The 17384-nt window shown below is 39.8% G+C and overlaps 1 protein-coding gene across 4 annotated transcripts in view; it reads left to right on the forward strand.

Annotated features, from left to right (window-relative positions):
• Positions 1 to 17384, forward strand: part of LDB2 (LIM domain binding 2) — a 216309-nt gene that overhangs the window by 71514 nt on the left and 127411 nt on the right. For all 4 annotated transcript variants that reach the window (XM_084286787.1, XM_084286789.1, XM_084286788.1 and 1 more), the window contains exon 2: positions 3912 to 4014. In XM_084286787.1, coding sequence (XP_084142913.1) covers positions 3912 to 4014 — 103 coding nt within the window. The remainder of the gene's footprint in view (positions 1 to 3911; positions 4015 to 17384) is intronic.

Here is a 17384-nt window from a genome sequence, read left to right on the forward strand (position 1 = left end):
CTTCACATGGTTGAAGACTATCATCACATTCCCTGTGATCTTCTTTCTGACACTAAGCACAACACAGTCCTTAAGTCTTTTGGGTTTTGTTTATCTCCACTTGTCTTTAAACTCCGTGATTCCTGTTGTTCTCGGCTAAATTCCTAAAATTAGTCCTTTAAGAGTGGGTGGCCCAGACCTGGACACAGTGCACCAGAAGTGGATGGTCTGTTCCAGCTGAAGTCTTTCCAGGGATGTGCTTGTTTGAACGGAGGGGAACTATATCTGAGACATTTCATTTATTTGCAAGAGCAACAGTTTGCTGACTTATTTCCTGTGTGATTTGGACCATTTTCTACAGTATTGCTTAGCCGTTTATTTCCCATTTTGTATTTGTGCTTTTGTCACTTTTCTTATTGAATTTCATCTTAATTTCAGAAAATTTCTGCAATCTATCAAAATCATTTTGAATTTTAATTTGGCCCTGCAGAATTATCTGCATCCTCTCCTGAGCTTGGTTTCAGGTACTGACTGTTTACATGAATTCCATTCTGCCTTCCAAGTCATTAAACAAAAATAAAGGAATTTGGAGAAAATGCCATAGGCTCCATTGGCCTTATATTCCAGTTGCAAGATCTATTTTGGTTCAGCAATCACCATCACAGACAAGAAGAAAAGCCTCATTTGGCTTGCAGACTCTTAATCACGTAAGTGTGTAAGGTGTAAAGAAGAACCCAGCTTGACTCTCAGATCACACAGTGAATATGTGGGACTATTAGATGGAGGGGGAAAAAGAACATCATTGTACTTCAAATCTGATTACATTTGCCAAAGAAATCAGAGTCAGGAAAAAATATTGAAACCCTAGGATTCCATTTACTTGGAGACTCTATTCAGAGTTGAGCCATGCTTCAAATTACAAATAATACTGGGGGTGGAGGGGATCAGGAGGAACAATGACAGTTGTGGCAGAAGACATTTTGCTGCTTGGGTAGCTGGAGACATCAGCGTGGCATCTTCACTTCCAGCCCAACTCTCAGGCTGTCTCTACCCTCTTCTCTCCTTTGACCCATTCCGTAAGTTTATTTTAATACAAAATATTTTTTAAAGTATTAATTTTTTTTTGTTATGTTTAGGCCATTATTTCAGTGTTTGAGCGTGTGAGTGCACTACGTGAAAGGGAGGTTGCCATGGTAATTTCTCATTATTGTTGAATAGAAAAATAATTACTCTGGCAAAATCCCCCGTAACCTGTCAGAGCATAAGTTAAAGATGCCTGGGGGCAGCCTTGCCTTTGCCATCCCCTTTTTGCAAGAAAAAGGGGGTGATTTTTTTAATTTATTTTTTTTTCTCCATAATATCTGGATCCTTTTTCAGTTTGGTGAGGGGACACCTCATTTGGTTTTGTTCACCATTTGGCTGTGAGAATAGATGGGCCCACCTGTGACAGGGGAGGGGAGGAGAATTAATCAGTAGAGCATACCCAAGCTTGACAGAGGATTTTTTTTTTTTTTTATTTTTGGGAGAGTGGTAAAGTTGGTGGTGGTGGTATATTTTCTGTTTTTTCTTCTTTCTGACATAAAGTATGCAAAAACATGAGATAAAGACTTTGGACAGTATTCAAGCTGTGACAGAGTCTGGATATTTCATTTATCCAGGGAGAGGATCCACAGTAATTCAGTCTCCACATTTTCCTAGCCCTCAGACTTCTTGGAAGCAGGCGTGCATGCAAGTATGTGTGGTTTTGAGGTGAGGCCCCACACTCTCCCTGTGCTTCTCTTCATTTCCTGTGTGCATGTGCATCCTGACGATGCGATGCGTCGCTTGCACCTCTCACATCACTGGAAATCTCACAAGTAGCTCGGCTGATACCGAGCTGGTGAGGTACTAAGAACTTCCCCACGGTGGATCCACAAATGTTGCGTGTGCCACCTCTTAAACCTTACTCCCCTCGCCTTTTGCTGGGACAAGAAGCCTGTCAGGGAGCTAAAGCAATGCTACAGCTGCTCTTGTGGCAAATGGCCGAGTTTGGTGGCAGCACACTGTTACCAGTGGAGCGGCTGGTGATGCCCCCGCCAGGCTGTTACAAGGGCTGGATGCTAGATACCGGGTACTGCGCTTTTGTGGAACAGCTTATGTTCCTCACCCACCCTGGTGGCACCTGAGGTACTGCTAGTGCAGCAGCAGCTGCGTGTGGAGGCACTCAGCAGGGGCTGGGCTAGATGATCTCCAAGGCTCCCTTCCAAGCCAAACCATTCAATGACCAGGTGGGCACTAGCACAGAGCAAAGGGCAGAAGCTCTGCCTGAGAGCAGGCTGCCAGGACATGGGGACACTCCTGGTATCTCTTTGTGTGGCTGAATTCTTGAGCAAGCAGCACAGGGCATGGCAGCTCCCTGTCCAGACGCCTGCCGCTGAGGGGGCTGAGGCTTGGGGAGGAAGGTGAGCTACGGGCTCTGAACTAACCAGGAAGCCTCCTGGGGGTCAGTAAGAGCTGTGGTGTCAAAACGGGTCCTCACTCTTTCTCTGCTGGGCATTCGACGAAGATCAAAGCAAAGTAGTGGGACAGTAAAGCCTCTGCTCAGCAGTTTGGAGTGAAATCCAGTAATAACATCTTGTGGAGAGATGGGAGCAGAACTAAAAACATCACATAGTTATTTCTCTGCATGTGTGCATACAATGAAAATGATAGATGCACATTTTGTCTGAAATTGGCATTTTGTCTCTCTCTCTCTCTCTTTTTTTTTTTTTTTCTACAAAGGTAACAAATATTTTCTGGCTTAGTTAAACATTGCTCACGCATTAAGAGGTGTTCCTTGCTTGCCATGTTGGATGAAGCTGGCCTTGCACACCAACCAGCAGGGCTGCTGCAGTGAGGGGCGATGAGGAGCATGTCTGCAGCATCCCCAGAAGTGCATTTCCAGCTTTGTCACTGATCTTGTGTGCTGCAAGTGATTTAAATCTTAGGGCTTCAGAGGAGCAGAAGATACCACACCAAAGATTTCAAACCCAGTTAATAAATATGTCCATAGTTTTTAAATTAAACAACTTGTGGATTCTGTTGTTGTTTGACTTCTGTTAAAAAATACCCTGCAAACTGAACCACTTACAAACGTGCTGGACATGGAAGTTTGAAAGATGTTAATTACCCAAGTCTGAAAATGCCTTGTTCAGCCATCCAAGGCAACAATCACCATAGGGGTGTACAGGTATATGCTTTACGTTGGACACTATATTAATATTTGTTATTAATTGTTATGTTCCATAATTATTATGTTCCAACTATGTGAATTACTGCAAGTCTAAGTATACACAGGTCATTTAAAATATTGTTTTCACTTCATGTATCACACTGAAAAGTAAAGATTTCTCACAACAATTACATTTAAGTAACTAGCTGGTATTTAATTAACCTGCAGTAGCATTGTAATTATATTAAATGCATTGGAGGGGAATGGCTATTATATTTAGTTTCTAAATAACTTTCTTGTCAAGTCATGCTGATAATCGGGTTATGTAGCATTATAGAATTAAGTACTGAGGTTTTTTTCATGATTAGGACCAAGCATTTGAGATACATGGCCTAGAAAAAGGGGGAAAAAGTCATAATTGCTTTATTTGCAACTGATTTATAAAAGCTTTTAAGAAGAACCTGTATTTATGAGAATGAAAGTTATTGCATAGTTAGTATGCTGGACAAAATGGAAGGCAGTTCATAGTATAATAAACAAAACATTTCAGCTCTTTTCTTAATTAGAACTAGAACCTTATCTAAGAACATTAGTTGAAGTATCATATAGACATCTACACCCCAAAATCAGGGCAAGATGTGCAAACTGTTGTGATTTGCAATTTCTTTAAAAAAAAAAAAAAAAAAAGATTAAAATATTTTCATTTTGCCTCCTGTTAAGTGAATGATCTGTTGCTTCCTAGGATAGTGACAACCTCTGGTGGGATGCCTTTGCAACTGAATTTTTTGAAGATGATGCAACCTTAACCCTTTCATTTTGTTTGGAAGATGGACCAAAGCGATACAGTAAGAGATACATTTTTTGTTATAATTTTAAGTCTGAGTTTCTAGACACATTTTATCTGTAAAAGACAGATGCAGACCTGGCAATGAAAACATCCTTTGTTTGTATCCAGTGACCATCAAGTTCCGTTAGAGAATTGCATGTGTTGGGATTCCTAATTTTATTTTTTTTTTGGTGAAATTCCTCTGAATTTTACTACAGGAAAATAAATTATTTCCTAGTGGAACAGGGAACACATACAGTATAATCTTTGTATTTTTTTTTTAATTAATTTGCTTTGGCTGCGCTCGCACTCTTTGTTAACTTGGTTTCCACAAACACTCAAATGTTGAGTCCTGTGGGCAAAAATATTCACAGAAAGGGAACTTCGCAGCAATTCTCAGTATTGTTGCTGGAAGGGCTTCCAGATTTAAACAGAAAAAATACCAAAAGATATATCCTTGGTGGTGTAGATAATCATTATTCCATCAGCTGCGTGGGTCTGTGCTGTTTGCACACATTAAGGACCTGCTGTTGTTATTGTCTGAACAATCAGAGCTAAGCAGTGGAAGTCTAGAATACTCTCAATCAAGCACTAAATGCAAGCTTGAATAAAATGAAGCAGTGAATAAATCTGATGGCATTGGTATCCATTGCCCACATATTCTAAGCAGGAAAAAGGGGTAAAATTCATTGAACAAATTGTTTGAAGTGAATAATTCACTCAGCTTTAGCACTAAGCAACAGAGAGATAAGTAAACATTGAAAAACTGCATTGCCAATTGTTTCACTCCATTCCGAGTGACCCCTGCTTCACAGTGACAGCTTGTGCTCTGTGCTTAATGCGCTGAATCCTGTGAGGTTCTTATTTTTCTTGAGAATGACTGATTGTCAGTGTATCACTCACATACTTCTAATTCCTTTTATCAATTATCTCAGGTATTTATTTGACAAGTGTTACCTTCTCCTGGAGAAAAAATAACAGCCACTTTGAACGCACGTTCTGGGATTACTGTTGACAGAATTACCGTTTCTTGCCTTTCAAAGCAAGTGATAACTCTGTAAAGGTCCTCAAATTACAGCCTATAGCAATGTTGGTAACAGCTGATCTGTCCTGATTAGGTTGAGTCAACTTGTCAGATATCAGATTTGCTAGTTGTGTTATCAGTCCAGAAGGCACAGATACATCAGCAAAAAAGCAATTAATGTCCGGTTAGATATGAGGGAGTTGTGTTTCTGGAAAACAGTGCTACATATGAAAGAATTTGTCAAAGAGTAAAATATTCCTGTTGTCACAAACGGTTGATAAAGGTTGTGCTAGCTGGAACAGGGGTAGTTTGGTACAGGGCAATGCTGTGATAGTTAGCCTTGCTGCTGAAATGTGACTGAAAGATCGAATTACTGTGGGCATGCTTGTAAAAGCAACTACTGCACATGATTTTTCTCTGGTTTTAATTTCTGACCTCTGCACAAATGGTTGTTGCTTTTGGTGTTACTCTCAGCATCTGGAATTAAAGCTCAGCCTATGGAGTCTTTCTGTTCATTCACACTTCCCTTCCTTCATTAGCAAACACTTATTTGGTTCTGAAGGAGAATATTACTGATGCTGACACAAGAAGTGTTGCAGTACATTCATACTATGGAGAGGATGCCCGAGCTGCTCTGGTCTGGGGGCTTCCCTTGCCATGGGAATGGGGTCTGTGGCAGGGCACTGGGTGTTGTGTTGTGCGAGGCCCTGCTCACACCCTCCAGGGCTGCTCGGGCAGGGCACGCAGTGGTGGCTGCATGTTAAAAGCAGCCCTCTCTTCCTACCAGTGAAACTCACGTCCAGAAACGTGTCCTGAGGCTGAGACTAGAGCAGTCTGCTCCCCTTTTGGTGCAAATATTGTCAGAAGGTTGCCTCTGCCTGCAGCAGGCCCTTGCTGAGCACAGAGGCCTAACGGAGGGCTCCATTCTCCTTCCCAAAACATACACGCTCAGCCATGAACAAAGGGGGGCTCACCACCTCCCAGGGACTGTAATGCTACCCAGTAACTCCACTTCATGTGCACAGTGATGTTTCTGGCCAGAAAGCCATGGCTCCTGTTATATGTGGGGTTTTGGATGAGATGAAACAGAAGTGCCAGGTCCGCACCTCGCCGGTCCTCAGCGAGACCCCTGCCTCCTCACCCCAACACGCACTCCCTTTTGTATTTAGTGGGCATTTAAACATCAGAGCTGGCTGTGAGGGAAGAGAAGACAAATTGTTTGCTCTTACTCTTGAAGGCACAAACAGTAATGGAGGGAACCAAGATTAGACCCTAGGAAAGAGAAATAGGCATCTGTTGAGAAGTCATTTATAGAGTTGAAATTGATGAAGGATGCCGACCTCTTGCCTTTGCTCCAGGATTCAGCTCAAAATTGCCTTCCTTTGTCTTGCTTCAATCTGTGAGGTATTTGCTTACATCTTTGACATCGGTTGTGGCTGGCACCTCATTTTCTTTCCTGTGGGAAATGGTTTCCTGCTTTTGGGGACTAAAATAGTCTCTTCTGGAGTGAACAAATTCTAGAAAAAGAGCAACTTTTTGTGGGGGAGGGAGGAATACGTGAGGGAAGGACAAATAGTTTTGGCCACAATTTCTTCTTGGTTGTGGCAGTTCTCAGCCCTTATGCTCCTTGTTTTCAGATACTATCCGAATATTCCCTAAAACAGTCAGAAATGAGAAGCATGGGCCGCTCTCCCTTTGCCCCACCTTCCTTCTCCAAAGCTCCGAAGAGTGTTGTGGGAGGCTGCTGGGAACCCTTCTGCTCTTCTCCAATTCCACTCTAGACCCTAGTCCCTAGACCCTTCGCAGGGGCTTCTTTTCCCTGCTTGTTTTAAACTTTTTTCCAAGCACTCCCTGCGTTTCCTATTGCAGCCGCCCTGGGCCTTTTTCCCAGTTGGGTCTCTGTGGGCTCTGCTGGTACCTGGACAGCTCAGTCCTGTAGCCATGTTCAGAGCATGTGTATCAGGCCTGTAGGTCATTGTTTGCATAGGTTTACAATATTTCATAAAAATACTTTTACTCACCCCCCTTTTAATGTTCAATATATGCTTGTGTGCAGGAAAATGTAAGTGTTGCAAACTCGCTGTTGTTTTTTGTTTGTTGGTTTGTTTTGTCTCAGAAAATGAAGCTGCTTGTTTGATTTTATGGCTCCAAACTAAGGCTTTATGAAAATTACCAAATATTTTTAGGCTTACCTTTCAAATATCATATATTTCAAATAGCACCCCTCTCTATACTTAGAAAATCAGTTTTCTTCCCTTTTCTAGTCTCATTTTTGGGTCTGCAAGGTTTCTATTCAACTATCAGCCCTGGGATTCTTCAATTTGTAGGGGAAAATAGAAATGGGTCAGAGTGGGGATTTTAAGTCACTGGGTTATGTTTACTTTACTTTGCACCAGACAAGCACTGTGTACTGATATTCAAGCAAGCTTTAAATGTGCCCGCATATCTGTATGGCACAGCATGTAAAGATGCTTACTTATGCCCTTGGAAGAGCAGAGGTCTGTTAGTTCAGTGATCCACCAGCGCTAATTAATTTGATTGCCAGGTTTGTTAGACCTAGACCAGTTATCTTTGCAGAACATAATTCTGCCTCGTATAGGTGTGCACTTGAAAGCCCAGCTCAACTTTTCATGCCGAGCTTCTGTGTCAGACCTGAGATCACTGCTGTGCCTATCTTTGCAGCCCTTTTTGTTTCTTCGGTGTTTTATTTCTGTAGATGCAAGAACTTTGTCTTCTCCAATTCCTCCTCCCTCGTACAGCATTCCAGAAAGAAGATACCATCTTCTTTCAAACATTTGCTGAAAATGTATGTTATTTCCCTGCTTGCTTACACCCGTGAGCTATTCTTTTGGTCTGCTATTATCTATGAACCCTACTGATATGTTATTAAATTCTATGTTGAAATTGAGTTTTAATGAGAAACGCTTCAGAAAATAAAGATATATTTGAATGCAACAAAGGTGTAAATGATGTGTGTTTCCCCTAGTCTGGCTTTTTGGCTACAGTGAGACAGAGAGAAAGATCACACATTCCAATGCCTAAAGACAGGGAAAGATTCCCAAAACCAGAGAGAAGCTGCCTGTTTTAAACTGCATTGAATTATATTCAACAGAAACTTAACTAGTAAACCTGTGAAATTCATTTTAGTGACAGTGAAAAGAAATTTGCGCTGATTTATTTTGCTCTGGTTTATTGGGTCAAGATTTAAATAGGATTTAAAAAAAAAAAAAAAAAAGAAAATATGCTTAATGAAGCGTATTTTTTCCCTGGTTGTGGATAAAACATATTCGTTTCCTGTTAAGAGCCTTCTATCCCTGTAAAAGAGTAAATACTAGACTCTGATCCATTGTTGCCCAGGTTCTTTGTTTCTTAGAGACAAAATATTTCCAGAACAGATAAGAGAAACAAGTTTGATTGACAGCTCTTAGCAGAGTCTCATCAGCTGCTGTGCTGACAGCCTGGTGATGCGCACTGTGCTGATGTGGTAGGGACTGACAGCTGATTGACAGCCCAAGACTGTGGAGACAGGAAAGATGAAGCATGCTCAGTAAGAATAATGTGCAGTGTTTATGCAGCACTGCAGAGAATAGGAGCTAGAAAGTTAACTCTTTCAGAGCAGAGCGCCACTGTAATGCCTCATGCACATAGTTGCCACTGTACAGAAAATTAGAGCTTGCCTACATTTCTGTTCTCTTCACTAAAGGCTGTCTGCTCGTTGAAGAGCTCTGCGCTGTGAGGAAGCAAAAGCATGAGTTGTCACGTTTGTAGCTGTAAAAAAAATTCATGTATGGTAGGTATGATGGAGTCTTCCAAAGGGATTTACTTTAGGTGTAGAAGGTGTTGAGAATTTCAGGCACTTGTTAAGGGCTTCCATCCCCAAATTTTATATGCCATTCATATTTCAATTGCATAATGTTACATTGCAGAAATTTCAGAAGGAACAAGTTGAGCTCTTTGCTCTGTGTATTTCTAGAAAAAGATAAAGTGGTTTCAATTTTGCTGTCGCTCTGAATCTGTAGATGATAATTGGATATGCATTTTGTGCTATAATTCCTACTGCAGTTTGGGTTGGGAATGTACCATATAGCTACACCATGCTCTGCATTTCATGCACTTACTGTTTGTTTTCCATTTGGTGCATGAACCCTTGATTTTTCTTCATTTCTTGATTTCTGATAACTGGAAAGTTAAAAGTGGAGTTTTGTAGGCGATAATTTCAGAGCACAGTGAACACTGGGCCAAATGTTAAAATCTTTGGCTTTAAAGGGCTTATCTAGGTTTGTCTTTGTGCCTTAGGAATATATTACGTGGATGTACCTTAGACTTTACTACAAATTACTTTGTGAATACACAGCAAGTGAGCTGCAACAAATTCATTCTACCTTTGTCCCTGCTTACAACATGTGATGTACAGGTAACTTGAAGACCTTTGTCGGGTAACTTCTGCTGATGTAATTGTGGAAAGCTATGTCTGGTGGGCTTTTCTTACAAGCAAGGAACATAGTTGGGGAATAAACAGCAAAAGTTCACCACACATTATGCACTTGCTTAGCTATTGTCAGAAAGATTGTTTTGAGAGGCTAGCATGCTACATTATCACCCCAGGTTTCTGTAAAACTGTCGTCTAGCTTCTCTCACATAACTCTTACAAAGAAAATTAAATTTGTCAAGAGAAACGGATTGTAGTATTTCCATGTACATGCTCATTCTTTTTCTTTCTTCTTTCTCTCTTCTTTCTCTCTTTCTTTTATTTTTCCTTCCCCCAGAGAAATCCCAGTCATTAAACATGGTTTGAGGATTCAGGTACAACGCAGTAAATTGACCTAGCTTAATAAGTGAGACAGATTATTCTCTGTGACTGCCTGGTCTTCATCTATGTATACCACTCTTCTTTTTTTTTGTTTGTTTGTTTCACCTTCAGAATTTGTCTGCAGTACTTTTGAGTTTAATTTCAGGACACAGATGAAATTTCCATTAAAATCAGGTCTAGCGTGTCCACAAGTGCTGGTGGATCACCACTAACATCTTCACCTGCTAGTTAATGATCTCTAGTTGATAATTCCTTCTTGAAATTGGTGTTTAAGCATTTCTCAATCCAATCGACATATTCCCTGTATATTACTGATTTTTATTAACAATATAATGTAATGCACTAATAAGTGAAATGCATTACAGGTGTCTGTGTGTATTAGCCCCATGCACTTACCCTTATCACCCAAACTTGTGTAAGCTCATCGAAGAATAAAATCAAATTTGTTTGACAAGACCTGTTTTACATAAAACCATGTTGACTGGCATTAATTACATCCCTTTCACTTCAATCTTTGTCAGTGCAATCCTGTACAATTTTTATCTGTTTCATCTGGGTTGATATCTAGCTAGTGAGTGTATTATGCTATACCATTACCAGACTGTTTAGTGTCCCTTCTCCCATATCAACCCAACAGTAGTACCTTTTTTTTGAATTTCCTCAGTAATTATTATTTTTTTAAATAGCATCAGATAAAAACATGCAAACAAAACTCTTAGAACTGCTAAGCATAAAACATTTTCTTTGAAGAGATGCTGTTTAAGGTCCTACTTTGCTGCTGATGGACAAGGAAGCACTCATCATCTCAAGATCAACATTCTTTCCAATAGCACAACAAAAACACTTTAAAATAAAAAATGTTGCTTTTAACACATTTACTGCTTCCAAGTTAGTTGTTTTGCATATAATTCAGAAAATGTATTTATTTTCTTTATTCCATACAGTCATGAATTTTGCCGCCTTCATTGCCATCTTCAACATCTCATTCTAATATTTTATGTTTTAGAGCATGTTTATACAGAATGCTTTCACTTTTTTTTTCTGTTTGCTTTTACTTTCTATATTCATCCTAATTATCAGATTGTGTTTTTTTTTTTCCATCTAAGTATTGCCTTCACTTTACCACTAACTCTTTAGCTACAGTTGTTTTCTTTCTGACAGTATTGTTGTAGCTTTTGGATATCTTATCAAGTATATTTAACAGATTCTTAATTTCATGCATACTTTTTATCCATATTCTGTCTTAGCCAGTAGAGCTTTGGAAAATGCAGTTTTTGAAGCACCAACTGCCTCTCTCCAACTGGGATTGCCTTTTCTTTGACTGTCCTGAAAGCATGCTATGGATGGCATTTGTATAGAAACATGTGGTCCAGTTGGAGAGTATCCAGAGGAAAGCAAAAGTCTTGAAAATAAAATTTATTGAGAAAAAAAATGAAAGAATTGGAGCTGTTCAGTCTACAAAAGAGAAGACATGGGAAAAAAAGAGAGGGGAAAATGGGACATAATGACAGCTCCTGTAAAGGAAAGGCAAGTGGTATATTTCCTTACCCATGATGAGCAGAATCGATGCTTGCTTTAAATTGCTTTAAAAAAAAAAAATCCATCAAGGTGTGAGTTCCTACGCGTAGGAAACATGAGGTGCAGGTAGAGATTTGCTGGAGAGGCTATGGAGCCTCCAGCAGCCTTGGCCCAGGGACGCCCTGTAGTCGCTGCTTCCTAAGCAAGTGCCAGCTTCAGCTTGGTCTTAGCCCTCAGTTTTGAAATGATTTTCTCATCTTGGGTGCTAAACTTTTTGTCATTAAAAACACCCTTCTATTTCTCTTTTTTTTTGCAATATGAATAATGTTTTTCTAATACTGCTGGCTATGCAAGACTTCCCGCATGAATCTTCCACTGATTTCTTTCATAACACGCATTTTTCTTTTTCTACATGTTACTGCCAGGCGCTGAAGGACTAATTCCTTCTGTTTGCTGATTTGTGATTTGCAGCTCTGAAATAGACCTTCACCTGTACCCACTGCAGGCTCATTAGTAAGCACAATGTTCCTGCCTCTGCTTTTGAGTTATCAATACCTCTAAAATACAAAAGTACCTTTTTATTTTTGCTTTGAGGGTACAGCCACATGCGCGTATGTACACACACACACAAAACCTCCTTTAGATGCTCCAGGGAAAGGTCTGTCATGAGAACTGTCCTATCAACCACTTGTAATGACACTGATTTCAGATATCTTGCAATGGGTATCCCAATCTCTTCTCCTTATTGCTAAGCATGTTACACAAATGAATGTCACAAACCCCATGTCTGTACAGTGTCACCTGGAAAAGAGCTGCTGAACTCCTAATGTGAATATTGCACAGTTGTATATAGTCTCTAATTGCAATGACACGCAGAAATCCCAGTCAATCAGATTGATTCTGTTGCTGTATAAACAGATTAAGTGCTAAGCCCTCTTTGGGAGAAATCATAATATAATCGGACACGATACATTATAGGAGTCTAGGGTCCATTCGTAGAGCAAAAAAATAAAGCAAAATTAACATGAGAGAATCGTGGTGATTTATGTGTTTTTCCCCTGCCCTATACTAATAAACCCTTTGTTGTGATTAGCTTTTGTTCACCCATTTGGTCCAAATCATGTAGCATTCAGGTCTTTCTCTCTGCTGTAGGCAATGCTAATAAAATGCTGGAAATACACGCAAAATGGTGGAAATCGGTATTCTTTACATCAAAATATTAAGCAACTTTTCACTATCACAAACTCACGGTAAATTACTTCTTTCTTTGCACAGTGAGAGTGGCAGTTGTGAAGAATTGGTCAGTACTTTTTCTGTTTTGCTGAATAACTGGCAGGCAAAATTACCTGGTGATTTTTTAGATGGTCAGTTAATCAGTATTTACCAAAAAACATTCAAAGATATCTACAGAGTCCATATAAAACACAAGACTCAGTTTGAATATTCATACAAACCTAGACTTGTGTGTTTTATCTTTGTAATCAGATTTTTTTCCTTCATTTTTTATTTTCCTCTTTGCTTCTATTACACTTTTGTTGTTACTTTCTCAAAAGTGAAGCATTCTCCTCTATAAATGATCTAATCAATACTAGAGAAAACTGGAAACCTTGTGGCAGAGCATATTTTCATATTTTTGTCTTGTTTTTGGATCACAAAGTGACATTTAAATAGGTATAGTAGTTTTGTCCACAACTGGTAGGAACTATAATACTTTGGAGCATCCTGGTTGCCTGAAGGTATTAGAAGTGAATTTCCTTGTACAGTGCATTGAATAACAAAGCAGTGGGTCTTGAGACTTTTTTCTTCCTGTTCTAAATTCTCAGATGTAGGTGAATCAGAGTATCAACCCTGATGGGTCTGGGAGATTTATGCATATTATGGTGACCTTATAATGATTAGAAATTTCTGCATTGTGTGTATACACTTAACGCTGCAGGTAATGCTGTTGCAGACCTTGTGGGTTTAGGACATTAGCCGTACAAGACTTCTAGGTGCAGATGGTCTTTTTTTTAAGCTCAGATAATAAAAAAATGCCAGAAAGTTTGTATTCTACCCACAAATTGCATCCTGCATAAATGATCACACACACAAATAGAGCAGAGTCTAATATACATGTATAAACTTTCATCCTCACACAGCATTGGTTCATTACACAAATGTGCACGTGTTTCTGTTTACCATGCAAGTAAAACTTTAATAAAAATTTTACATTGTATTTCAATACTGCAATAGTGCTGTTCCACATGATGCCCCTTATTTTTAGGCAGTAGATATTTACTGTAGTGCAATATTTTTTAATGGTTTAGGAGAATACAATGTGCAGCATCACCAAAAATTATGGAATCTGTATAGAAATATATTTAAACTGGGTCAGCTGCAGCACCATGATTAGTAGAAATAGAGCCAAAAGCTGACTCTGGACACTGAGATACTGTTCCCAATTCCATATTGGAAGTTTTCTTGAATTAATGTAGTCATGATTTTTTTTTTTTTTAAGTCTGCTCTGTATGGGAAGGCTGAGATATTATACAGTGGCTATCATTCTTCATCATATTGAATTCTGCACTCCAAATTATATTACCTTTAAAATGTTGCTGACATTTTGCTATTCCACTATTCTGATCCATACAGATTTTACACCATAGTATTTAAGCCCATTCTGGTGCATATAGCAGTATAAATAGTGCCTTCCATTTCTTGTTTCTTCTTCCCTTGCTTTCTCACAGAAGTGAATTCTGTCAAGGATTTGTTGAGGACTTTTCAAGACAAATGCAGCCAATAGATACTGTTAAAAGTTTACATCGGCGTATGGGAGTATGTATTGGATTTGGAACAGAATGATTGAGATGTGTGATTTTCCTTTGGTTTTGTGGAGTTCCAACTGCTCTTCTATTGAACCATGAGGAATGTCCTGTCTCCTGTAAGACACTGTATGCTATCTGCCTCTTCCCACACAAGAAGAAGTGCTAATCCAGGCCTATTCTTATATTCCAGTAATAATAATATTATTATATTCCAGTAATAATTACATTATATTCCAGTAATAATATTCCAGTACTCCAGCGCTGCCCTTTTTGGAAGGATCTTGGCTCCAAGTCATTGAAAGTGAGGTTTGCTACCTTTATGTTGTATTGTATGGGAAAGCCAAGAAAAGGAGTGAAAGCTAGCTCTGATGCTCTCGGGATGGCCTGGGCTCCTGAGGAGATAGCAGGACAGCACGAGGAGTGCAGGGAAGCATCAGCAGATGGCTGATGGCTATCTGTACAGCACCAGCTTCTGATTCAACATCATCTATGAGGTACACTGGGTGCCTGAAAGTAGATGTTGACCATTTTGTTGTATCTTTTAAAAATCCATTACTGCTCCCATCTCTATTTGGCTATGAAAAAGGCTTTTATATACAATTTTATCTAGTCCAGAAATATTAGAATACTGTGTAATTCAATTTTATTTTTTCTTTAATGTCTGGACCTGAATTAATAGGGCATTACTTTTCATCCTGGTATCAATCTTGTTCCTTTCATTCAGATCCAAATTCCTTTGTAGTACATGATTTAATTCACTAAAATGAGGTAAAATGAAACCCTGGTCCAAGGAGCATTAAATAACATATTTTTGGTGGCACATATGATAGCAGCAGCCTGCTATCACAAACTGTTTGTGTTTCCCTCCCTCTTTTAGTTGCTTAGAGACTCACAAACTTTTTTCTCTCTCAAGAACTTGCATTGTCTATTGTTTTTCAGCCCTTGCCTTTCAGCCTTAAGGAAAATCAGTTCATCCATTATTAAATGAGATTAGAGAGATTAAAAATACACTTTTACAAAATCAAGTCCTTATGATTTTTTTTCCAGCAATCCTGAACTCAGACTAGCTTGGTATGCCCTAACTGAGGATCAGTGCCTTCTTTTGTGGCAAATTAGCTTTGATTTGACAGCTGTTTTTGTTTCAAGATCTTACGCACACCAGCTTTTCTGCTGAGGCCTGGCTCTTAGGGACAGTTGCACATGCATGGCTGGCTGTGCGTCAAATTCTGTAATCCAAAGGGATGCTCCAGGTCATGGTTATTTAAAAAAAAAAAAAAAAAAAAAAAAAAGGAGAGAGAGAGTAAGAAAGAAAATAATAAAAAAGGAAAAACTCAGTCCAAAGAGATGTTGTACAAAAATGTGGCCTTGCACCAAGCAAATGTTTATCAACTCGGAAAACAAAGGAGTATCTGTCCTTTTCAGACTGTTTCTATTCAATATTCTGCTTTTCTTCATGCACACACAACGAAATAAATGAAACTGGTTAGTAGTTTTAGATGGAAAATAAAACTAGAGGATATCTTATACTGAGAGAAGGATTTGACCTGAGCAGCAAAATGTGTAAAGCCTGTGAACTTCTGTACAACGGTGTTAGAGTAGGGTGAAGGTACTTGAATAAGTAGAAGGGAAGAGCCTGGACAGTGAATTCCAAGGTGGTGATCCAGCATCTCCACCCAACTCCAGCAAGCCATTGGCACTCGCAGGGGCATCCTGCTGAGTCACACCAACAGGTTGTTGTGCCAGGAGCCAGAGGCTGTGGCTACACTGGTAAGTAGTGCCATGTGCTAGAAGAGGCGTAGAGCAAAACAGCTGGTGTTGAGGACATGGTGTCCACACCAGACATGTTTGGCAGAGGTTTGCTTTGGACTAGATCTACTCCGGTTGAGTGAACTAAAAGGTTGGGAATGGCTGGAGCACGTGAGGTGCCCTTGTGGAGACCATCTGATTCCTCCCCTGTGAAAGGCGTCCAGGCTTTGAGCTCGGAGACCTCTCTGCAGTGCAGACCAAGGCATGGAAAATGGGGGTGATGTGGACACTGGCTTCAGAAGAACCCTTCTCAACTGAGCCAAAATGTGAGTTTGAATTTCTGTGTCTGCATCATGGGTAAAATAGGTGTGTTTTTTTTGTTTGCCTTTTTTTAAAACAAACAAACAAACAAAACAAACAAAAACCAAACTTTTGATATAATTTATAGTCAATAACCCCTCTGCTCTTCTCCCTTGCTTCCAAAAGAATCACATTAGTCCTGGAGGAGTCCTTTCCAGCTCTGTTCATGTTAATCTGGTAATACTCTTCTCTGCTCTGATGGCAGTTCCTCTTCCCCAAACACCCATTCAATTTTCTTCTTCTAGAGCTGTCGAGAGGGTATTGATCAAGCTGCCTCCCACCCTCTTCATAGAAGTCACTTATTTCAGTCTTGGTGAGGTCCACAGCCTTGCTCTTAAACTGTGTCTCTGCTCTCTGGTGCTGCTGGTGTTCCCTTAGTGTAAGCTGGTGCCAGGCTCAGCAGTAGTTGGCTTTTCTGCTCCACACCCGCTTCTCCATGCTGGCGCAAGCACTTTGCCACAGCTGACAGTCCTAAGGTGCTATGGGGAAATCCCATCACTCAGGGAATGAGATCATGCATGTCCTTTGCATACTTTGAAAGACCCAAATGCCTTCTTCTGAAGCTTCTTTTCCCCATCCGTTCTGTTTAAGAATGACAAAGATAAAAGACCTATTTAGGATCTGATGTTGTGATTCTACAGTGTAGAATTCAGATATAATAAATATAACCTTAACTGCTCCTAGCAATAACTTTTTCAAAGAATGTAACCAAAATGTCAGTAAAAATATTGTGGGGCTGACATGACTTCAAATTAATGTTAATGTATCTTGATATGCCTCTTGATTGTAGAAAGGTGCGCACATACATCTAGATTGCAGTAAATTTGTATACTACCACATTCATTTGTGCAAATATATGTGATCATGTAATTACAGTCTGCGTTATTGCAATACAGATGCACAAGAAAGCAGGATTAAGATTGTGCTGTCAGCTTCAATTTACACCTCCCTGGCATCTGAGCATACTGCAATGCAACATTAGTTTGGTGAAGTTTCTGCTGCAACTACTAGAATTAGGATTGGTGCCCTCCTCTCTTTGGGAAGTCACTGCTATCCTAATTGAGAAATGCTGACCTGGTCATCTTGATCTGTGCATTTGTCACCCCCAGCCCCACCACAGCACACCG

This window comes from Netta rufina (genome assembly GCF_964035555.1).
Source record: "Netta rufina genome assembly, chromosome: 4".
In the NCBI taxonomy this organism is placed as follows: domain Eukaryota; kingdom Metazoa; phylum Chordata; class Aves; order Anseriformes; family Anatidae; genus Netta; species Netta rufina.